The 25991-nt window shown below is 39.1% G+C and overlaps 1 protein-coding gene across 2 annotated transcripts in view; it reads right to left on the reverse strand.

Annotated features, from left to right (window-relative positions):
- LOC149262413 (kinesin-like protein KIN-14L) overlaps positions 1 to 25991 on the reverse strand; it is a 310043-nt gene that overhangs the window by 57897 nt on the left and 226155 nt on the right. For both annotated transcript variants that reach the window (XM_089424447.1, XM_089424441.1), the window contains 3 exons: positions 17867 to 18058; positions 17543 to 17755; positions 16637 to 16987 (listed from right to left, as the gene is read on the reverse strand). In XM_089424447.1, coding sequence (XP_089280573.1) covers positions 16637 to 16987; positions 17543 to 17755; positions 17867 to 18058 — 756 coding nt within the window. The remainder of the gene's footprint in view (positions 1 to 16636; positions 16988 to 17542; positions 17756 to 17866; positions 18059 to 25991) is intronic.

Genomic DNA, 25991 nt, shown 5'->3' on the forward strand with positions numbered 1-25991 from the left:
AATGTGGAATTAAGCATGTTTCAGCTAATTTAATATATGGGCCAATGTTATATGAATGAAATGTCCTAGAGATTATTTGTCTCAATAAGCTTGCATCATTTGCTTTGAAGTATAAAAGCTCGAAGGTCACTTTTCTTTTCTTTCTCTCAACATTGGATGAAGCTGACTTTCTAGGTCTCCTTGATCAAGAAACCAAGTTCTTACTCATGATCATCCTTGACTACATATCCCCAAGTGAATTAGGCACTGATCCCTCAAAAAAGGTGATCATTTTAACCCTCTTTTTACCCTTTTCCCCTTTTTCGCTAGGTCCAGCAACATTAGGTCACCTAGGGCATCAATTTCCTGGGAATTGACCAAAGGAAAAATTTCAAACTCCTACAAGCTACTGCACTGGTGGGTCCCCTCCCTCTCCTCCAAATTTGAGGCAATTCTAACAGTGGAATCTTCGCGAATCCCAAGCCCTAGCTCTAGGATCGAATTTTGCCTAGGCCTCTCCAAGGCTAGACCTCAACAGGATCAATTAAACCTTTTGAAGTAAATATTCTTGTTTAGTCCTTTCCTTTCACCTTGTCCAGGATATGAACATCATTGGTTGCTACATTCCATCCTCGAACCTGGACTGGGTCCACTTGGCCCCGTGTGGTCCCATTTCTCATTAAAGATTATTTGTCAAGGACAATTTGGGAATCCAAGTTTCCCAAGGATTATAAGGATTGAGAACCTCGTCTATAAGCCTATTCCTTCTCCCTCAACCCTCCAATCCTCACCCCTTACCCCTAGAGGACCAAGTCCCTTACTTAAAGAACAAGCAAGTTCCATTCTTCACTCCATCCTTGGGAAAAGGTTTCCAAGGTCACTTTCCACTTATCCATTGACATATACTTTACAAGTAATTCCTACACTACCGGGACTCCTCCCATCAGTGAAAGTTCGTAAAGGGCAGGGAGACTTAGCAGTGGTGACAATGCACTAAGCCTCTATTGTTTCCCTTAACCTAGCAGTTGCCCTCTTAGGAAACCCTTTTAGGTCCCTTTTTGGTTTGAGTGGTAACAAATCCCTAATGTGGCTAGACCTAGAATAAAAAAGGAAAGGTGAAGAAAAATGGTTCTTTAAGAGATCACCTTATGGTAGACCAATGCCTAATACTTTGGAGAGATTGGAGTCAAGAAGAATATGAGAATGGACTTCATTTCTAGGTCAAGGAGGCTTCAAGGACAACTTCACTTGTCTTTCGGACAAAGGAGAGTGACCTTAAAGCTTTTACACTTCGATTTGCAAGGTAAAATGGCTTGTTGAGATAAATTCAATCGTAGAATTATCCCTAGGTGAATTCGTTCAACATATATGGCCCATACATAGAGAGATGCTATATAAAAACATAATTCCACAATTTCGTAGTAAATGCATGCAGTGATTAGCCCTAGTATTGCGAAAATCTCATCATCAATGCATGTGACAAAGTAAAAGAAGAAATAGCATTACATTTGTACTTACGTGTAAGAGAATATATCCAACCATCAATAAACTTGCCAATCAAGAAGCTCCAAGATAAGAAAAGATAATCCAAACATCAAAATTCATCTATGCTCCAAAATTTCGTCCACCAAGAAGGAATAGCGAAAATCTCTAGAGAGATACAAATCCAAACCAAGTGATGACGAGAAATGAACTCTCATCAAGTGTATTTATACACTCCTAATGAGTTTGATTTAGCTACTTGGGCCTACATTGGCCGCGAAAATAAAACAATGTGCAAATAACTAATTTTTAGTGACAAGCCCACCGAACTAGCTCATAAACAAAATAACAAGCCTCTCAAGAGGTCAAATGATCAACAATACATGTCGTTGGGCCCTCTAAAAAGCCTTATGAAGTCCATAAGTGTCATAATGAGGAATAGGACTCCCAATAGTAATGGACAAGGGGTTAGCCTCTTGTTCTCCACATAATAAACCTATGTTACTCCCAATGGGTGTGACGGAACACAAATGACCTCATGGGTCTCGAAGTAAGTCGAAGATGCCTGTAGACCATCTGTAAGGGCTCAGATGATGGTGTAAGTGATGCCACATCAACATACAAGTCCCGGGTCATCTACCAAGTGCATGGTACAATTGTGGGGTCAGTTGGGCAAAGGTGAACCAAGTGCATCTTCCTCGTCCAATGGGTGAATCTCAAGCAATCTCTGAACATCTTTGGCAATCCATGGAGAGTTGCCTACTGTTGTCCAGGCCCATGGCTCTCAACACACACCCTACATGTGCCAATGTAGCCCTCTGGAGGGTTAGGACCCCATATAGAGAGACCAAACCCAAAATGGAGACCACCTACAATCTTACATAAGATCCAATGCATCCCCTAGCCTTCCAGTAATCCAAGTCATCAAGGAAATCGAGTAAAAGAGCTTACAAACCATGGACAACAGGTGAACACTTCATAATGGCATGCCCTTCCATAGTAGGCTTTGGCATGTGCTAATGTCTCCAAGCTCCAAATGGCGTTAACCAAGTATCCTATTAGGTGGTTTCTACTTCTAAAGGGGATAGTATGTCCAAGGTACATCCTTTAAAGGGTGGTGGCATTTGATAAAGATATGAATGGAGTAGGGGATGAAAAGGGGCAACCCTGGGCCACATGTTGGGGTACAAGGGCAGCTGAAAAAAGGGAATCCCACAATTGGGTATATTATGTATAGGAGGGAGCAATCGTGGTACCTGAGGTGCCTCTACTTTGATTTTTCCACCCTTCTTTATATGCCTTTTTCCTTTTATGATTTTTTATTTAATTCACTGCTTGGGGCTGAAGGGATAAGAGCATGATGTGTAATATATAGCAGTGGATACCCACTTTAAGGTAGGGCGGTTCATTGCCTACCAGGAGTTGGGACAATCATGGGTTCCTGAATGATAAAGGAGGCTCATCTAGGGCCTATAGGAACTATGGTGATGGCCATGACGATGGGGTAGAGCTCATGTCTTGGCTTTTGCCCACGTACTAAATGTGTTTGTCTTGACCATCTTTGCATTTTGTGGTACATTTTCCTATTGAATGTGGCCAATTATGCTTTTATTTTTATTTTTAGCTGCATCAACCTTTGGGGCATCACTCCAAGCCTGACATAAGCTATGGGCAAGGGGAGGGGGAAGGCTAACCCTGTGTGGACCTAGTGGAGGAATGTGGACCCTGGTAGGAGAAATGATGAATGAGGTTATAATGAGTGTAAGGGGAGTGATATATGTGGATGACAGAGTGGGACCACACAACCAAAATCAGGGTTTCCCATGTACTACCATCCCAAAAGCCCAACGGTTACTAAAAGAGGTCCCACAGACTAGGGTCCAAGGTTAACATCCAAAAGAGGTCAAGGGAACAAAAGCACAAACCTAGCCCACTCTTTCCGCCGAATCCCCCCATTAATACATGCCCATAAGTATCCATGTCAAGCAAACTACAATATTCAATTACCTAATGACAAGACATACCTCTAGGTCCGGAAGGCCCACCTTCAAACAAACGATCATAACAAAAGCGTGAGGGACCACATGGCTGGCTCAAGTGGTGGAGAAATCGCACAACGAGCTAGTTGGTGGTTACAAGGGGTCGTTGGCTAATGCTTGAGGACCATCTTGGAGAAAAAAATTCTCCTAGGAATATCACCCACAAATTGGTGGGTAACAGGCCCTACTAATGTTATGTAATTAATGGTAAAGTTAAATTCTTTCATTTTCATCCATTTACTTAAATTTTTAACATTACCATTAATTGTTTCAGAATGTTTGAGATTGGTGTTGAATTTTCTACAAGGTGAGTAGTAGAAAACAATTTTATGCTTTGATAATACTACCTAATGATATTCAATCAATTTATCTCATGCCATTGATATCATTGATCAATTATAATCAAAACATATCAACAGTAAATGCAACGAAATCAGTAAGGATCATAAAAAGACAGCCATGCACAACAAAGACAATATTCTTACCCTAGGAAAACCAACCGTGGAAGAAATCCCAAAAACTTTTCTTTTAGGAGAAATTAGTCTTCAACAAGGTTTCCAAATCCAATTTGTCTAGAAATTTGTGTCGTACAAATTCAAATACTAGTCAAAACTTGGTCAAGGTAGTTGAAAGTCAATGCTAGTCAAACCAACCAAAATGCTCAGAAGTCAACACTGGTCAAACAATCAACCTGCAGTCAAATTTCGGCCCTGTGGCTCTTGCAGTCAACTGCAATCAAATTCTGACACACATGCACCCCTCTTATAGCTCAGTCAGCTCTAGTCAAACTCAACCCAAAACAGTTCAATCAACTTGTTATGAAACCAGCTCAAGAAAAGATAGAAAACATAGATCAACGCCTTAGAATTCAACCTCTTCGAGGGGGCAACCTCCTTTACATTACATAAATGAACAATTCTTGGATGATACAAATGACAAAACCTCCTTTCTATATATAGGAGTCTAAGCAGTCACAATATAATCCAGCCGACCTAACAATAATAATATAAAGCCACAAAAATAACAATAGAGGGATTCTAAGGGGCACAGAAATAACAATACGGGGGTAATAGGGGCACAACAATATAAATAAGGGGTATAACTACAATAGTAATGGGGTAATCACTAGTATTATAGGGACCCAACATGCCCCTCTCCTTCAAAAAAGTGTTGTCCTCAACGCTTGAGCAGTTCTGGATACTTTTGCATAAAATTCTCATCCTCCCATGTGGAATCTTCAGCGGATAAGTTCTTCCACTTGATAAGATACTCTGAAATTGATCGATTTCGTAGCTGTCGAGTTCTTGTTTCTGTGACTGCTTCCGATTCCAATATAATTTTTCCTTCCTCGTCAAGTTCTGGCAATATTGTTTGAACTGGGAGCTTGTCGCCTATAACCTTCTTTAAACATGAAACATGGAAAACTGGGTGCAATCGAGAAGCTGCAGGAAGCTCCAATTTGTATGCCATAGTACCAATCTTTTCCAACACCTTGTACGGACCATAATACTTTGGTGATAATTTATTATCCTTCTTAGCTTGCTTTAGGGACATTTGCTTATATGGTTGTAGCCGTAGGAATACCCAATCACCTACATCAAAACTTCTTTCACTGCGATGTTGATCTGCCTGTTGTTTCATTCTATTTTGTGCCAACACGAGGTTATCCTTTAAGAGTTGGAGGACTTGTTGTTGATGTTCGATGTGATGTTCCACTGCCTGAACCTTAGAATTTTCTCTTAAATATGATGTGATTGATGGTGGTTGATACCCATAAAGTGCCATAAATGGGGTCATTTTTGTTGCTGTATGGAAGGAAGTGTTATACCACCATTCAGCCAGAGGCAACCATTTGACCCATTGTGTCTGTTTATCAGATACAAAGCAACGAAGATATCCTTCCAAACATTTGTTTACTATCTCAGTTTGCCCATCAGATTGAGGATGATAAGATGAGCTATGAGCTAACTGAGTACCAAGACAAGAAAATAATTCTGTCCAAAAATTTCCAGTGAAAATGGGATCTCTGTCACTTACAATAATCTTTGGGTTTCCATGTAGCTTTTGAATTGTTTCCATAAATGCAGTAGAAACTGTACTGGCTTTAAATGGATGTGATAATGCACAAAAGTGTGCATACTTGGTAAGTCTGTCAACTACCACCATGATGACACTCTTTCCCTCAGACTTGGGTAAACCTGTGATAAAATCCATTGAAACCTCCTCCCAACGTTGGCTTGGAATGGATAAAGGTTGTAATAGACCCGGTGTCTTAATTGTTTCAACTTTATTTTGTTGGCAAACCAAACATTCCGCCACAAACTTTTGAATATCTGATTTAAGGCCATCCCAAAAAAATTCCTTCTTAACCCTGTGGTAAGTTTTTAAAAATCCTGAGTGCCCTCCTAAGGGAGAAGTGTGCAATTCCATAAGAATCTTTTGTTTTAGCTGGGAATTCTTACAGAGGTATAAGCGATCTTTGTACCATAACGAATCATTTTGCCAGCTAAATGTATCAGAAGTACTGGAATCTTGTTGTAGCTTTCGAATAAGTGCCCACACTTCTTCGTCATTCTTCCATTCCTCCTTTGCTTCATTTATCCAATCTGGTTGGATAATAGAAATGGCACACAACAATGCTTCCACATCCTCATCCTTTCTTGAGAGTGCATCTGCCACCACATTTTGCTTCCCTTTTTTGTAGATGATTTCAAAGTCATAACCCAACATCTTTGTGACCCACTTTTGTTGCTCTTCAGAGGATAATCTTTGTTCTAAAAAGTATTTAAGGCTATCATGATCCGTTTTTACCTTGAAGTGTCTTCCCATTAGGTAGGGTCGCCATTTCTTAAGTGCATGGAGTATTGCCAACATTTCCTTCTCATAAATAGCTTTGCTTAAAAACTTTTCCTTGATTGGACGACTTTCAAAAGCAATGGGTCTTTCATCTTGCATTAGAACAGCACCAATTCCATTTCCTGAAGCATCACATTCCACAATAAAGGTTTTTGTGAAGTCCGGTGTAGCTAAGACCGGTGCTTGGCACATTGCCTCTTTAAGATGTTCAAAGGCCTTTGTTGCTTCCGGAGTCCATGAAAATGAATCTTTCTTCAATAATGTTGTTAGAGGTGCTGCTATTCTCCCATAATTCTTAACAAACTTGCGATAATACCCTGTCAACCCAAGAAATCCTCGCAGATGCTTTATGGATGTGGGGATTTTCCATTCCTTAATGGCTTTAATTTTGCTAGGGTCTACCTTAACTCCTTCATGAGATACAATATGACCCAAATATTCCACCTCCTGGACTCCAAAGAAACATTTGGATCTTTTTGCATATAATTGTTTCTCCTCCAATAGTTGTAACACCTTGTCAACATGTTCATTGGTAAGGCCAAAAGGCATGACCAAAAGGCATGACCAAAAAGGCATGTTGAAGGTGCATTGGTAAGGCCAAAAGGCATGACCAAAAATTCATAATGACCCTCATGAGTTCTAAATGCCGTTTTCGGAATGTCTTCAATCTTCATTCTGATTTGATGATATCCCGAACGAAGATCCAACTTGGTGAAGTAAATTGATCCATGCAATTCATCCAGTAATTCATCAATGACAGGAATGGGGAACTTATCTTTAATAGTGAGCTTGTTGAGCTCCCTATAATCTGGACACATGCGCCATGATCCATCCTTCTTGTGCACCAATACTACTGGAGCTGAGAAAGAACTTTGACTCGGTTGAATTATACCAGCCTCTAGCATTTCTGCAACCATACGTTCAATTTCACTTTTTTGGACATATGGATATCTGTACGGCCTGATGTTTGGAGGAACACTTCCTGGAATCAGATGAATAGCATGATCATGATCACGCATAGGTGGGAGACCTTTGGGAGTCTCAAATACCTTGGAATGATTGTCCAGGACTTTTTGGAGATCTGGAGAAATAGATGATTCCAATGTGGAAACATCTAGCGAACATAATTGTGCAATTACACCTCTTTGCTCCTTTTTTAGAAGCTTTGTCATGCCATTAGAGCTGATTATCTTTCCTGGTTTCCCTGCAATACCCCTTAATTCAACTTCCTTTCCTTCCACAGAAAATTTCATGAAAAGTTCTTGAAAATTAAAAGCTATTGTACCCAAGGATTGTAGCCATTGGACTCCTAGTACAACATCAGCACCTCCCATTGGAATGGAAAGCATTGGGCTAGTCAATACATATTCTCCCATGGATAGCTTGATATTATGGCACTTTCCAGAACAATTTATTGTTCCTCCATTTGCAATCATCACTTGACACTCTGGTGCTGGATATAGGAAGCAATTCAATTCTTTTGCTACCCTACAATGAATAAAATTGTGGGTGCTTCCTGAATCAATCAACACTATTACCTTTTTCTTCTTGATTTGTCCTTCTATCTTGATGGTTTGAGGAGTGGTAATTCCCGCCAATGCATTACAAGATATGGTCGGATTTATTTGTTCTTCATCTAGGCTTTGTTCCTGGAATATATCCTCTTCTTTTGACCTTTCTTGCTCCTTTTCTTCTTCCTCTTCACAATCTATGTAGAATAATTTCTTCTCAGCACACTTATGACCTTTTGTGTATTTGCTATCACAATTGTAACAAAGCCCTTTTGCTCTTTTTTCTTCCAATTGTTGTGGTGTCAACCTTGTAGGTTGTGGAAGACTATGGGCAACAACACTTCCGTCTTTATAGTTGTGAATGGTATGCTTCCTAGTTGCCATAATTTTGCTTTCCATTTTTCTTGCTAACCTGAATGCCTTCTCTAATGAATCAGGTTCCCAAAGGCACACATCATGTTGGATATTATCCTTTAAAGACCCTATGAACACATCAATCCTATGCTCCTCTGGAATATCTTTTACCCTTATGTTCAATTTTTGGAACTCCTCAATGTGCTCCATTATTGAACCCTTTTGTTTGAGACTTATCAATTGGCTAAAAAAAGTGTTGCTTTTTGTATCCTCATAATGTGCTATCAATTCTTCCGTAAAAATTGCCCAAGTGATAAATTGTTTACGAGAGCAAAGCCATTGATACCATACAAACTGATTTGGTTCCAAATATAAAGTTGCCATACGTACCTTTTGTGTGTTTTGCACATTATTGAGATCGAAAAATTGCTCCATCTGTAATATCCATGTGGCGGGATCCTTGCCATCAAACTTCCTCATATCGATTTTTGGAATATGGTGGGTCTTCGATCCAACATTAGAGTCTATGGAATCATGATTAACATTTCTTTTGTTCACATCATGAGTTTCCTTTACAACCTTTTCACCATTAGTAAGTATTTCTTGTAGAAAATTTGTCAAATCTGTCTTCAAATCTGCCATGTCTGTCTTCAAATCTGTCCTCAAATCTGTCTTCAGATCATCCATCTTAGCTTCCATGCCCTTTATCTTAGATTCCACGCCATTTATCTTAGATTCCACGCCATTTATCTTAGCATCTGTTAGCTTTTGTGAGCGTGACATTTGTTGCACTTGTTCTTGTAATTTTGATATATCATGTAGCATTTCTTCCTCTTCTTCATGAGTCATGCTAGAGCTTTCAGGTTCCTTACTAGGTGTTTGCATTTTCTTTCCTCGGGGCATCAGTTACTGATAATAATGCTTTACTATGCCCTTTGAATTCCTTCAAATCAAGCTTATGCAAAAATTTAAAAAAAAACTACACACCTTTTTTTTACTTTGTAGAAGCCTGATATTGAATCTGATGTATCTCTGTAATTTCGAATCATCCAGTTTTGAAACTGTGACCTGTAGTAGCCTTCTATGTCCTCTTTCCAATGCCACTAGTCTGATCCAAATTGGATTCTCCAAGAAAGAGTTATGCACAATCTCCCGCAGTGACCTGATTATAGACTAGTTCAGTAGAGCGAACTTGTATGAAGTGCCACGTGTCACTGTTCCAACCTTTGACTCTGAAAAATATATACAAGAAAACTACAGTCCGTCCTCTTTCTGTACCTTCTTACGAAATTTCAATCCGATGCTCAAAAAGAAAGTTATGACGATTTTCCCCAGGTCACCTGTTTTGAATGTAATTCAGGAGTCTGCAAAAAGACCAACTTCCTCAGATCATATCTCCGAAAATATCACGCGAAATGCTCTGAAATTCGGACCCAAGGTTCAGCGCGATGTCTTCTCAAATGGGTTTTTTTTGCGACTTCTGAAACGTCACAGAAAAAAAGTTATAGCGAAAATGCCACGATGACCTGTTTGGAGCAGCGAAACCCTAGAATCCAAAGCTCTGATACCAAATGTTATGAAACCAGCTCAAGAAAAGATAGATCAACGCCTTAGAATTCAACCTCTTCGAGGGGGCAACCTCCTTTACATTACATAAATGAACAATTCTTGGATGATACAAATGACAAAACCTCCTTTCTATATATAGGAGTCTAAGGAGTCACAATATAATCCAGCCGACCTAACAATAATAATATAAAGCCACAAAAATAACAATAGAGAGATTCTAAGGGGCACAGAAATAACAATATGGGGGTAATAGGGGCACAACAATATAAATAAGGGGTATAACTACAATAGTAATGGGGTAATCACTAGTATTATAGGGACCCAACACAACTCAAGTCAAACTTGGCCAAACAAAGAGAGAAACAACTCATTCAAACTATCAACTCATCCTCCTTTTCTCCACACGTGGAGTTGTCCAAGAGACCTCAAAAAGATGAAGAAACTCACTTTTTTGGTGGAGAAAATGAGATGTCACATCATCTATATATACTAGTCGAATGGGGGTAAATTAACCCCAAAGGACACCCTTTCATGAGTTGGGTAGACTTGGAAACCTCTTTGGCATTCGGGGATACCTCCCAATGCTACACAAAAATCAACAATTGGTTCCAAACTCACTGGATTGCATATTGAGAAAGTAGAATTTTAGATCCCACAAACATCCAACAAACTTAATAATTTTCAGGTCTTCAAGATTGGAGGAATTGCAACATTTCCATTCAATTATATCATGTAAGAGGGTGTGGAACTAGCATCTAATTAAAAGCACCTAGCCCTCTATGTACATTGATGTTGGTGGCAATGATTGGTGAACTCCTCTATCATGAACATAGTGAAATTGTACCTATCAGTCAAAAAAAAATTTGATTTAACATGTTAAGCTTTTTCTATCTTATTTCAATTCTTAAAGGGTGATATTGATGATGAAAATCCTAATATAGGAAATGATTTTGATGACATGTAGGTATTTATTGTAGCATCATTTTTTTTTACTATAGAGGCCATCTAAAGACTCTTTGTTGATGTATTTTTGGTTCAAAGATGGATTGCACTCGATGTTATTTTGGTTATATGCACCCTTGCTATATATATGAGAAACTTTGCATATTTGTGTATAATGGTTTGGATTCATATGGATGGACATGAAGATTTATGTTTTTTTTCAAAATCTGAATATTTTTGTATTTTTGATCGACTGGCTCTTTCGTCCAATTTTTTTCTCATTCCTAGTTCTAGGGTCAATCGGTTTGATGATTGCTCTGGTTCTAATAACATTGGTTCATTGTCCATTGTTCATTTTCATTTTTAACTTACGATTCTTTTGACATCTCACATTTTACTACTTTTGAGATTTAGTAATTTCCATTTACTATTCCAATCTTTGAACTTTAGTATCTACTACTTTGCTTAGTACTAATCAGATTCTCGAATAATGAATGATGAATTTTAAATCAATGTATACAATGTTTTACTATTTCTATTTCATTGAATTATTTATGATGTATGAATCAATGTATTTCATTATTGAATTTGAATGATACACACACCCTAACATCCCATCATCCCCCGTGAATTTCCCTAAAATTTGGGTGTGCTTCCAAACATCTCCTCACCCCCACCCTCTGCATCTCCCCATTCTCACATCCTCCCTTCCAATAAACTTGGTTAAGCATTGTCAATAACAAGTCATAAACGAAGGTTAGTGGCATGCCTACTTGGTGGCACAACACCTCTGATCATCAACAACTAGTAGATCCTGCAACTGAGGCCCTAGTGAAAGCATAAAAATAAACCTCTTCTAGCTCTAGCCCTATTACCACTCAATCTAGTAGGAGTCCTAGGAGGGATACCTAAGGAACAACTACTAGACCAAATACCAACAATGGGACAAAGACCCACTTGTGAAAATTTCACCATTGAAATCCTATTGCAGCAACTGGAAATTATTTTTCGAATTGTTAATTAATTTAACAATCTATCTACTATGGAAAATACCAAATAATTCACACTGCAACCTTCACAACTAAAACTGTGGAAAATAATAGCACTAAAAACTGAGAAATATGTTAGCACACACAAATCAAATTAACAAAGTTATTTTTGGACAAATGTTCCCGAAAAAACCCAATATAGGAAAATCAGTGCAGAAGCTGAGGGTTTTTATTATGCAGCAGTGAATTTCTGAGTACAATCTATGGATGCCCCATCTAGCAATCCAAACGGCACGAAAATCTGGCCAAAATTATCTAAGGGAATTTCCCTTCCTCCACAAGCAACCTCGGCACAACTCTGCTTCAGAAAACTCGTCCTTTTGGACACTCTATGCAGACCCTTAGACGTCCAACCCAGAATTGCCTCTGATGAAGTCGTTATGCCCGTCTCTGCTAAGGAAAACGATTCTTCGGCCTTCTAAAAGAATTTCCAGGCCTCTGGACGCTGAATTGATTTCCCCCCCAGCTAAATCGAATTACCCTCTAAAGTTGACTATGCATTCCTCTACGCTACCTCGCTAGGAATAACTCAGCCTCTTGTTGCTACCTCTCTCTCTTGGGATACTGCTACCACATCATCTATATAGGCTTTCATGCCATATTCATCTAGAAGGAAGGACATCCTAGCCTTCCAAATGACATAGTTTGAGGCTCCCACAAACCTATCCTAATCTTTAAGCCCAGTTGTGCCATCTCAACAAACCTGTCGAAAACTCCCTTTTTCCTGTTGCTTGGCTGCTAGATCTGCGATACGCACTCCCTGCTGGAGTGAGAAGATCTACATATAGCTACTGCCAATCTGCAACTGGAAAAATCGAACCACGAAAACTCGAAGTCCCTTGAGAGAAATTTTCCCTTTGTGTGTGTTTTTCTCTTTCCACCCTATGTTGATTTTGCTTCTGCAAATTGCAGTAAAACCCTTTGAGCCCAAACAAGGAATCTGCTCAGCGAAAATATGATGTTGCTCCCTTTGCCTATTGGAATCACTGAATCTGACAAGCCGAACATTTTTGTCAATCTGCACTAAAAAATCGATCTGCCCAGCAATTTGAACTGGATGGCTTACGCTCTAGGCGGCCTCCAGAAATTCGTCTTGTTGGTCCCTCTGAACAACGAGTTTTTTCCTTCATTTTTGAGCTTCCCCGTATGATCAATCACGCTCTCATACCATGTGAAAATTTCACCAATGAAATCCTATTGCAACAACTAGAAATTTTTTCTAATTGTTAATTAATTTAACAATTTATCTACTACGACAAATACCAAATAATTCACACTGCAACCTTCACAAATAAAACTACATAAAATAATAGCACTAGAAACTGAGAAATATGCTAGCACACACATCAAAATTAACACAGTTATTTTTGGCCAAATCTCCCCAAAAAAACCCAATGCGGAAAACCAGTGTAGCAACTGAGGGGTTTTATTACTATGCAGCAGTGAATTTTTGAGTAGAATCTATCGATGCCCAATTGGCAATCCAAACAGCAAGAACATATGGCCAAAATTATCTAAGGGAATTTCCCTTCATTCACAAACAACCCTGGCACAACTCCGCTTTAGAAAATTGGTCCTTCTAGACCCTCTGTGCAGATTTCTACGCAATCCTTGTGTAAACCCTTATCTAGCTTGGAACTACCTCTGATGAAGTCATTATGCCTATCTCTGTTAAGGAAAATGATTCTTCCACCTTCGAAAAGACTTTCCAAGCCTCTGGAAGCTTAATCGATTTTCCCCTAGCTAAATCGAATTGCCCTCTGAAGTTGACTATGCAGTCCTCTGCACTGCCTCACTGTGAATAACTCGGCCTCTTGTTGCTGCCTCTTTGGATCCGGAAAACTTCCTTAGGATCATTGTCCCTACGCCTCTCCATTCATGCTTCCTTCTAAAGCTCGAACTCTTCTCACAACTGTTGGCTCTTTGGAAAAATCAAACACTCTAAGGAAATTGAACCCCTCGAGTATATCCTCCATCTACCAATCGACTTCTTCTTATAATCTTCTATTGGACCTCTAACGACCAAGAAGAAAACTTAATCAAGGGCCCATATTAATTCCTTGTCGATCCGTATGAGTTTCTGGATGATTCACATCTTATCTAAATTAATTTTGATTAATTACCAAATTTCATAACTTTAGACTTAAGAAATATTTAAAAAGTAGGTTAATAATATGATTGGGACACTTATAGGTGGAACTTTTAGAAACAATTTCTCGATAATTGAGAACTCTTGTGTTTTAGCCTCTCCACAATGTTTAGAGACTAGAACACTTTCGATGCTATAGAAACTAACACCACTATCACCTTAGTCAATGTCCCCTGCTCTTTACAGACTTTCACCAATGGGAGGAGTCCCGATATAAAGGAAATCATTTGAAAGATAGGATCAATGGCAAGATATGATGTGATTTCAAGGGCCCATTCAAAGGAGAGGCTCAAATGATGCCCCAATGCTTTAAGAAGAAGCTAATGGCTCTCCAAGAAAGGCCTATGAAGAGACCTAGACCTAGGAGAAACAACTATTCAATTACAGGATATACTCCTAGACTTAAGGCTTCCTAAAGAGGAAGGACCTCCCTAAGGGCTTTGTAGGATGAAAAACCATATAAGGTTTTAACACCAATAGAGAGACCCAAGGAAAATCCAAGTGAGGCCTAGAGCTTACAATGATTGTAAGAGAATGATCTTCAATGTGACTACTAGGTCAAGCAAGGAAAAAGGAGAAGGTCGAAATGATTAACTTCCTTTGAGTTTTCAAGTGCAAGTGACCTTCAATGCTACCACTAACCAAAGAAGTTTAAGGGTATAATCAGTGTTGGAGCTAGGGCTTGAGATTTCTCTCAAACTAACCACGGGAATCGCCTCAAATTGGGAGGGCTAATAGAGGACATTATAGCGTAGTAGCCTACCAATTTGCTCTCAAAAAGACCCCTCCTAAAGCAATTTGCTCCAAGCCCTAGTTGACATTCTAGGATTAGGGCAGAATTTTGTGAAGGTTGAAAAGGAAAAGATTTTAGGTTGATCACCTAAGATTAAGACCAGCCCCTTATCAATTTGGAGAAATGGTGTGAAGATTTCCTTTAATGAAGGAACTTCGCTCTATCAAGGAAACCTATACAGCTTTCGCTAACCCTAAAGAGGCAGCAACACAGCTACACAAGATATTTATACTTCACTTGACAAAGGGTGGTGGAGATTCAAGGATGTAATATGCAAAGGGAGCATCTAGGAACATTCATCCACATTATTTGTGAGTAATGCATGCAATACTTCAATAGTCTCATTAGATTAGCGCACATACAAGATCATTACAAGATTTTCCATACATTAGATATGTAACAATGCAAAGATAGAGCATCAAATAACACTTGCAAGGTAATGTGAGTATATCCATCCATCAAATTTGCAAGTAGAAGCTCCAAGACAAGATAGCGAAAATCCCATACATCAAAAAGCATAAAAAAATACCAATTTCGTCCATCAATTGCATGTCTGAATTCTTTTACAAGAGAAATCTCAATCCAAATGATGACGATCAACTACAAATGACGTCTCTTCAATTTATATGAGCCTCAAATTCGAATGGTCTAATTGGCCTAATTAAGCCCCTAATAACCATTTTAACGCGCAAATAACAATAACTTTGGTGACAAGCCCACCAAATAAATCATATTTGCAAAATAAGCCATCCAGTGAGGCCAAAATGATAAAATAAGCGTGCAAAGGGTCGTTGGAAGGCCAAAATAAGTCCTATAACTGAAATAATGAAGAGGAGGGCTCCCAAAATGATGATCAAGGGGGTGGCCCCTTGATTTCCAACCAAAACATCACGTGATGCTCCCAAGTGATTGTGGGTTATAATCAATGGGCTCAAGGGAAATCCAGTATGCAGAAATTCTGGGGTAGAATTCATTGGGATGATGAGAGGTTGGCCCAATTGAGGAGGGTGACAAACCAAACCCATCCTCACCCTTACAACATAGATGTTAGAGTTGGCAGAGAATGTTGGCACATCGAGCTATATGGTGGTTGCAAAGGGCTGCTGGCTGAAGACAAATCTAGGAGAATTTTTCTCCTATAGGGGTCACCCACTGGTGGTAGGTAACAGGCCCAACAATGGACGCTGAAAAACTAGAGCACTCAGAGTACCAAACAAAGAAAAACCTGGCAAAGAGGAAGAAATCATGATTGAAGAGGAAGATGCACCAGCTCAAACCATGATAATATTAAAGCCCCGAGCACATAGCCTACAAATATGTTACCCAAACGTAGAAAGGAAAAGGTAGCAACAAGCAACGAAGCAGTTACAACTTCTTGCATTGGCAACGCCAACTCATAAGAGAAATCACACGAATAGACCTAGGTAAAGATTAGGAAAGTTAAACAGACTTGCAAGCTCCCTTCAGAATCTCTAACTCAATCCAAAAAGAAAAAGGTTCATCCACCCAATAGTTCACTGTTCATCTATTGTTTATGTGTTTTTCTATGCAACCAATTTGTAAAGCAGTAGACCTCTTGGAAGGGCAATAAAAAGAATTTTGTAGGAAAGTTGAAATTTTCAGAAACATCCTTATCCCAGAATGGGAGAAGAATCTCAATTTAGAACCTCTATTGTCTGAATCTTTTAGGAAGGTATCAAGGCCATACAGGTAAAGCTGCAGCCAGCTCTTAACAAATACAAATATCTATTATGTTCAAATTTCAAAATAAAGCAATATCAAGAACATGCTCCTCCAAATTGTCAATTTAAGGACAAGTTATAATCAAAAGCGCATGTAATGAGATAACATAAAAGCAAAATTTCCATGAGTTAAGTTCAGACAAGAGAGGTATAATGAGCATAAGGTACAACCTTCAGATGTTGCAACTGAGCTGTGTAAACTTGCTTTGTATACACAGATAGAAGCTGCCCCAATGCATCAGTGCTTGGGTGTTGAGGAACCCCAAGTCCAGACATCCAACCATCCATAATAGCAGTTGAAAGAAGTTCCAGTTGTCCAGGAACTCCTCCCAAGGAATCTCCACCAGTTACTGAAAGGAAATCAAAATTTTCTGCAAGCCAAGATCGAATCTGCCGCTGAAGATCACCAGCAGGGGTGTGGACAAAAAGTGCAGCAAGATCTTTATTACCCATAGCATAGTTCCGTGCATCATCAGTCATCTCCCTCAACTTCCCACCAGTTACATGTTGTTGCCATGTCTCCTGATCCAGATTCCAAAAATAAATTATCTCTGATGAATATATGTTTGAGAACATCAAAATTCAGCAATGGTCAAGCACATAATTTGCAAACAAAATAGTCCTTTGCAGCTTCAAATTACTATAAATATCTGCAATTTTATACCACAATATGTTTTCACTCGTGATCTCACGTCTCAAAAAAAATTACTCAAGACCAATTCGAGAAATCAGCATCTATTTTGGAGTCTGGAGTGTTCTTCACACTGAATGTAGAAGAGGTTTACATCATTAACGACTATAAACAGGTTTCAGAATTTTGGGGCTTTGATTTTTCAACTTAATTAGCAAGCTAGCTATAAAAATTCATTGCTGGCAAGAAGCAACTGCTATCATGCACTTTAATAGTTAAGGATTCCAGTTCCAAAGAAGAAGAAAATGACAAGTCTTGCTTCATTCATTTCCAAGAATTGGAAGAAGAAAAAAAAAAGTTGTATCAATTTCAGAAAATAAGCCAGGAACAGGCAACACTTTAAAGCTTACAGATAAATGCAAATAATGGCTTGTGTCTCTGATTACCTGGTCGATTCCTCTGAGCTTCAAGACAATAGAAGAAAACTTTGATTTCTTTTCTTGCTTGATGTTCACCTTAAAACCTTGGATATTATCAGCCATCAAATCTTTTCTTGCATTCAACTCATGGCGAAAAGGAGACCTCCCTGGGCTGCTACCCCGGCTGGAGCTTCGGCTGCGTCCGGCAGCCTTTACTAGGAAACATTCAACTGGAAGGGCCTAAAAATAGAAAAGAACATAAGAATTTGAGAAATATACAAAACCAGGTGTGCTGTTACTTTTAAATAGTAGCAATTCATCCTAGTATAACACTTGCTGACTGCATGCTACCTTTACTGACTGCAACTCTGGTGATCTGGACAGTAGAGAGCGTATGTATAAAATCCGCACACGAGAAACAAGCATAGCATCCATCACTCTCAGAGCTTCCAGTTTATGGATAAAAGCAAAAACAGGATCACGAATTTCTGCAAGCATCTCGTGCTCCCTCGCAGCACCTGCTTTGATGACTGCAGCCAAAACCTGCAACATTGGCCATCTTTAGTTACAATACATTTAATTTATTTATAGCCAAGGAAGATTGATGATATGAAAAAGAAATGCTATCCAACCGCACAGAAAATCTATTCCCAATACAGAGACCAAGAATATAGAGGAATGGAAAAAAGAGTAAACGTTCACAGTTGGTGAAACTACAGTCCATGTAACTTGTGGTTACAGACATACAATATTCAATCCCTTGGGTATCCACCATCTACATCTAAACTAAATGGAGAGATGATATGAAATGAAATTGATATTAATGTCACAAAAGACAATTAGGTTAAAAGACAGCAAGCATTTATAACCAAAAAAAGAAAAAGAGAAAAGGCCAGTGAAAGAACCGCCCCCTAAAAGGAGACAAAAATGGGTAAAATATAGCAATTTGAGATTGCATACTGCTGTAGCAGATCTCTCCTAAGGATCTCACTACCACTCCAGAAGTGTGGTGGGAATGCGCTCTGGACCTACAATTTTGCACTCACAATAGCCTGCTGTTCTGGTTCTTTTTTTTTTACTCCATCTGACCTGCCATTTCTGATCAGCAAAAATAGCCTCATCCCTTGACTACATCTCAACTGTCAGATACTCTCCGAGCCTTTTCAACAGTCAGCTTTACCTCTTGTAAGTAAATTTTTTGTACAGCCGCCATCTTCTAATAATTCCAGATGCTGGCTTGCCGATCCTAAACATTTCATTGTTTTCTAGCCGAGCCAAGTCTATGAGTGTTGTTCAGCACACAAGGTTTCCGAGGGGAAATCTCAACTCCTTTTTCGGTGGACTTCGAGTGCCACCCTAGGGGAGCCTTTGCTACATTGTGGAGTTGTTCCGGGGGAGATCCTACAGGGAGATTCGATTCATTCTGGAGCAGACAAGGCGTAGAAAGGACACGCACTCTTCTAGGGAGTGAGCTACAGAACAGAGCTCATACTGGGAATTTAGGGGCACATTCTCTCGGTGTTTAGCAACATTTAAGCAAGGGATTGACAAGTGGATCAAGTGGCATTTCTTCAAGCCGAATTTATCGTTCCTGGGCATACGCAGAGGTGGCTGGATTGGGGCCTCCGCAGTCATTTGTGAAGCCTATTCATTGAGAGAGCTTGGCCGAGAATTTGGGGTTGAGTTTTGTTGGAGGACAAAAGGAGAATAGTTGTGGAGTTTGCTCAGCATTTTGGAGGGATTTAGCAGCAACATTTCCAGGTGGTACGAATTACCCAACTGGAGGAGGTATATGCTATAATTGGGGGTAGTATCGGAGGATGGAACTAGGCCCAACCCTTTCTGGGTCTTTGTGGGTTCATTGAGGAGAGCTTAAGGCTAATTTTGAAGAATTTTATAAGCACTCTAGAGGGGTCAAACAATAGTCCCTTCCAACCATATTTCCAGAGCCAACACAGAGCTTGAAGAGGAATCACCTCCTAGCATCCGGGTAGCACAATTTCTCACTGTTAATCTAGGTTGTCATTGTTGTCAATATGGCAGTGTTTGTGATGGCAAATTCTTGTGACATGTGTGGTTGCCCATTGATGCCCATTGATCATAATACTGCTCACGGAGGAACCAAGGATTGAATACAGACGTAATAGAAACAGTGGAACCAAGGAGGAAAGATATCGGAAGCCATCAGAAGAGAAAGAGAAAGAGTAAAGAGGAGAAGCCATCATGAAGCCAAAGAGTAAGAGGAAGAGTTCATTGGAAGCCATCAAAGAAGCAAGTTATCGGAGCAAGAGAAGCAGGTTATCGCATATGCCCAAGGGTAAGTGCTACCGGAAGAACAAAGAAGAACATTACGTTGGAGGAGTAGAACTATCGGAAGAGCGTAAGAGTGAAGAGAAGTTAGAGGAGCAACAATATCGAAGGAGCAAAGAAGAAAACACCGAAGGAGCCATATTGGAAATATCGCATGTAATGTATGCCCAAGAAGAACCGAAAGGAAGAAAACAACAGAGGAGCATAAACAGAGTTATCAGAGAAATCGTATCGGCAGTATATAATATCGACGTTTTCTATTTTATGCCACTGCTCAAAACCCGCCGATTGTGACATAAGTTGTGGACCTGATGGTCCTATTACAACACGCCCTAAAGAAATATTGCATCCGCTATACCGCAAGGTTTTAAAGTCGTGTCACGTTGCAATCTTCGATTGCGATTTGAGTTGCAGATCCGAAACAGTTTATGATAACAACCCTAATGCAATATCGCATCCATTCAAAAGTTACGTATCGCAAAGCCTTGTTACATTCAAATCCTTTGATTGTGATATGTATTGCGGACCCGATGGTTCCATTGCAATACGCCTTAATACAATATCACATCCATCGCAAATCGCAAACCATAAAGTTTATTATGTTTCACTGCCCCAAATCTGTCGATTGCGATTTGTGTCTTGCGAACCCGTCGGACCATTACAATACTCAATGAAATATCGCGTCCGTATCGGAACGTTCATATTATAAGTCATAAAGGGAAGTATATCCAAATCCTCAGATTGCGATAACATTGCAGACCCACTGCACCATTATAGCATGACCTAATGAAATATCACATCCGCATTAATTACAAGTTTCAAAGGGTTGTCACCGTCGGACCGCCGATTGTGGTATTAGCTATGGACCCGACGAATCTATTGACGATGGTTTAATATTATATCCCGTATGTTTCATTGGCAATGTGAATATCGGCCATGTTACATCGATGATGTTAAGAATTGCAATTGCGGGACCTCCGAAAGTTGCGATTGCGATTGATGACGTGGATGTGGGATCTCTTTGGGTATAGACTCTCCTATGAAATCTTCCATAAATAAAACAAGTTTATGAGTAATTGGATGAATATCCATAAGTCGAGATCTCCTTCCAATAGTCGTGTTTTTTGGGTATTGGTGAAACTCGTATAAAAACGAGTTAAAACGCTTCACTTCTGCGCATCGATCTCGGGCATCAAAACAGAGTAGAAAGAAAGTTCACAATTTTTGAACTTGAAGAACAGAGGAAGCCGAAGGTCGAGCAGACATAGAAGGTGCAACAGAAACTGAAGGCCGAGCGAAGAAGGAAGTTGAAGACATAGCGGGAGGACAATCTTTGAAACTAATTCATCTTCAAAGGATCGGACCTGAAATGAAGCCATAGCACAGACAGTGACCTGTTCCAAAGACCTAGCGCAAATATCTTATTGAAAAACATCAACAAATCTTGGAGACTTTATTGAAGATCTTGATGCATTGTTGAGGTCATCATGAGGTAAACTTTGTAGACTCCGTTGGAGAGTATGAAGAATTGTGAAGACTCCTTCATATGAAAACAGGTTGTCATTGACGATGTAGCATGGAGACTACCGTGAAATTGTAGATTGAAAAAATTCAGCGAAGAAGATTTTGGGAGCACAAAATATAGCAGTGGGTTGGAGCCCAGAGGGTTGGTGCCATGAAGGTTGGAGCCTCGAACAAACAAGGTAGGTGCCTTGAAGGATAGGGTTGGAGCCCTAGAGGATCGGTGTCCTCAAGAAACCAGGTCGGAGCTTGTACCAGAGAAGGGTTGGAGCCTCTAAACACAAGGTTGGTGCCTTGAGAAGATAGGGCCAGTGCCCTAGAGGTTGGAGCCTCACAAAAGACCAAGTTGGTGCTTGGCAACAGGTTGGAGCCTGGGAGATTGAAGATCGGTGTCTTCATCAAGGGTTGGAGCCCTATATATATATTGTACCTGATTTATCGTAAAGATTATATTAATAAAAGTATTTATTCCTATTGTTAATTTTGTGTTCCCAACATAATTGATTTAACTAGTAAAAGTAACAATTGAGAAGAAATACTGATTCACTATTTATTCCTATTGTTCATTTTGTGTTCCCAACATAATTGATTTAACTAGTAAAAGTAACAATTGAGAAGAAATACTAATTCACCCCCCCCCCCTCTCCATATTTCCAACACTCACCTAGGGTTTCTCTAGCTTGCTTTAGCAAGCCTAGGTGCACATATTCCACACATATATTGTGCATCCCTCTTTGGTAATAAAATGGCTCAGCTTGGCGCAGTTTTTGGCTGAATTTGTGGGTGTCAAATTGCATGTTAAATTTTGTGTTGCATGTGGAGTTTTGCTTTATTTATCATTGTTATTTCCTATTAGGAATATTACATGGCGCAAGCCCTCTAGGGCCTTATTTCTCCCTTTGATTTTAAGGTGCTAACCCTTGTTAATTTTGCAGAGGTCAACGAATTTTTGGAAGGGTTTCATCATAAATTTTCTTTGCATCAAAATCAAATTTGGAAGGCTTGATTACATTGCAAAATTTTTTGGAGGATGTAGCATCATTTTGAACCCTTTTCCTCAAGGTCGAGAGCTCGTAAAGGATGCCTCGTTCACCTGGTGCAAAAGGCTAATTGGTAATGGAGAGACCAAAAAATTTTCAGAAATTTGAGCCTTGATCCTTAAGAAATCACTATAAAAAAATTTAAAAAATAAAAAATAAATAAATAAATTTAATCAAAAATTAAATCAATTTTATGAGTTGGTCATGAGCCCTTGGATGCCTTTCCTTCACCTTGCCGAGAGCATTACTATCATTCATCCTTGTTGAAGGCCAAGGGTTCTTGGAGGGTTAGATCAATTGGTTTGGTTAATTTGCAATCAAAATCATAAGCAGATCTGATCTATATCAGCCTTGTATCTCGAGGAGATTGTTGTTGTGAAGCTCTTTCATTGTTGTAAATCTCCTTGAGTTGAAGAGTCCTTCCTCTTTGTCTAAAGGACTTTTTCCTTTGTAATATAATAACAAAGATCTTGTTCTTTGAGGAAGTTTGGGATTTCAATACAATGGTATCCCGCCTCCTTATTTAAAAGGGGCGGCTTCACTTCTTCTTCTCTTAGTCTTTAGATCTAACTTACTAACTTGTTATCTTGCATTCATAGTTTAGATCCGATCTCTTAAGTTGCATTGGCTATTGGATCTATTGCATTTGGAATAGTTCTTGTCTTTGTTTCACTTGCAATTGTAGATTTAAAGTAGTCTCTCTAATCTTTGATTTCTTGTTAGCAATCTCATTTGCCATCATTCACTTGTGCTTCATCATATAACTTTACTTGTTTCCATTGTCTAATATCAGTAAAGAACATCCTAAGAAGCATTTCTTGTTAAAGGCATATTGAGACGTTGCTCTAACATCCAAATCTAATTGCATCTCTCTTGTTTCATTGAGTAATCTTAAAATTTGCTTCATTGATCATCGTTGTAAGCTAATAATCTTGTGTTTTAAGTGACTATCATAAATCTTGGTTATAAGTTTCCTTTATTGAAGCAGTATTGTTATTGAATCTCATTGAAGCATTTACATTCTCACCCTCGATCTAGATTTGCATTTCTAAAATTTACCTCCAAGCATAAGCTTGGTTGATAGAAAGATAAGGCAGCATTCTTTATTATCCAGTTTGAGAAGCTTGGCCCTTAAACAACGGTTGAAACGAGTGACTTTGGAGTTCTCTTGCGGTCGAGCCCTTGTAGGAACAGAGGCACTTGGGTTGCTAGAAGTCATGGATAGGTATCGTTAATGAGGCCTTAGCCTCCTTCCCCAACACTTCTCTCAACAACCTTGTTTAAGACTTGCTTCGATAATTGAGGAGAAGGCCTTTCACCCTTAGCTTAGGCATATAATTAAAATTAACCAAGACTTTGCATCTCACATAGATTAGTCTTGCATTTACTCATTGCATTTCAATTGATTATCTGTAATTGGAATTGTGAGTTCATTCTATACCTGCAAGTTTTATATTGTTACACTTGTCAATTTAAAGCTTATTTTCTCTTGAATATCATCTTTACTTGAAGTACAAGTTTCATTTCTCTTGCAAGATCGTCACTTGTTTCTCATATCTTTAATTACTGGTGATATCATATCCTGATGATGAGTCATGTTTGAGACTCGAAACGTAGATATAAAAATGACTATTATGGAATTATCTCTTAATCCTATCCCATTAAAACCCTACCACATAAATATTCAAAAAGAATTTCTTGATTTCTCATACTAACACCTTTCTGCAACATTGCCTATCTTAATGCTTCATATTGTATTGTTATCTACAAGTACTTTAAATTGTATTTCAGCATTGTTAGGGCACTAGTCTCTCATTTTTTTAAATCTCAATAAGTGTCATATTGATTTAATCAAATCTATCTTTTAACATTCACCTTACTCAATAATAATAATCTTACTTGCTAATCCTTAATCAAGTTGTCTAGGGAGGTGATTGCCTTGCCCTTAGTCTCCTAGAACATGTCATTTCAACAAGTTTTCCTTTTGCATTCATCTTTAGGAACTGTTTTCGCTCGGAATGTACAGACACTGCGACAACAACTCAAGTCGGGGGTTGTCACTCTGATCCCTGACCTCTTTGTTCTAGTTGTCTCCCAATAGCAAGCTATGGGGGTTAGTCCCTCTAGAAATGTGAAGATGAAAAACAAGTTGGTAACCAACAATTATAGGAGACACGATTGAGTGGCCTAGCTACCTGGTTAATTTTAGCAAGGTTAAAAGATTAGATTCGATTGAATTGTGAGACCAGTGCCTTATGGAGTCAACTTCTTGTTTATTACCAATTAAATACCAAGTAACCAGATGGACAATTGTTGGTTGAATGCTTCACTAACCAATATACTATACAAATCCTAAGACCTAGGTGTGATGCAAGAATCTTGGTTACTTTTAATTATATGCCTCTTCTAAGTACAACCTTCCTCTTAATTATTTTGGAATTAGTCTCTAGAGTAGGTTGTGGGATGGAAGTCAATGGGAAGCAAGCAAACGCTTGATTAATGATACCTCCCCCTGTGTTCCAACCACCTGATGCCTCCGGCTCTGTAGAGACTGTGGCTTTTGTTGGAAATAATACTGAGAGGGGTGGTGAATCAGTATTATCAAGTCAAATATTCCCTTTTTTAAATCCAGATAATATACGCTACTTCAGTTAATTAAACCTGCGTATATACGCAACTATGTAGAAGGAAACCCGCGTATACAATGCAAACTTATAATTTACTTTATCTTTCAGATGTTGATTGTTAATCTGTGTATCAGAATTAAATAACCAGTAACCAGAAACAGTAAAACAGAGCAAAAGACAATCACACACAAGAACACAAGATATAAGGTGGAAACCCAATGTGGGTGAAAACCACCTGCTGCAGTTCGTCTCTATCTTCTTTTAATTAGAAACTTCTTTTTACAATGTACTGGTGCAGTCCTTTACCAGTACGCAAGCTCCAACCTACAGAGAGCTACAACCCTCTCTCGTTCTCTAGCTTCTCCTGGAAGGGAGCTACAACCCCCTTAGCTCTTGCACTAGCCAAGATACTAGTACGTAGGTGCTGGCCTACAGAAGGCTACAACCTTCTCTTTCTTCCAGGGACCATGTTTCATAAATTTTCATACTGGATCCACATCAATCAAATATCAATAATTTCTGCATCAACCAATCACCTTTTCACCAATCAAAACTGAATCAAAATAAACACTTCTTTGACAGCTGTACCCAGAACATAGTAACTGTAACCACACACCAATTCTGAACCCAGACCACTACAGCAATAAACAGAAGCAGCTAGAACATAAAATAAGAGATGTACGCTACTTCATTGTTCAAAAACCTGCGTTTATACGCTTCTCTGTCAAAGCCAACCTGCATATACGCTTCTTTCCCTTACCAAAACTGCGTGTATACGCGCCTTCGCTTCACTGAACCTGCGTATAGATCTATAAAGGGTAATTCACTCTCTCAAAAATTCAGACACTGATTAGCCCAGAGAATCAGATTTATAGATCAAGCATGCGCCACATATAACAGATCAAAATCATACAAAGATACTATCATTCAAGCCTTAAGATTATGTCCCATCAATAGAACTTATCCTTCTCTTTGCGC

The sequence above is a fragment of the Pinus tabuliformis genome, chromosome 6, assembly GCF_031772625.1.
Source record: "Pinus tabuliformis cultivar Carrire ecotype Pingquan chromosome 6, CPIR1, whole genome shotgun sequence".
Classification (NCBI taxonomy): domain Eukaryota; kingdom Viridiplantae; phylum Streptophyta; class Pinopsida; order Pinales; family Pinaceae; genus Pinus; species Pinus tabuliformis.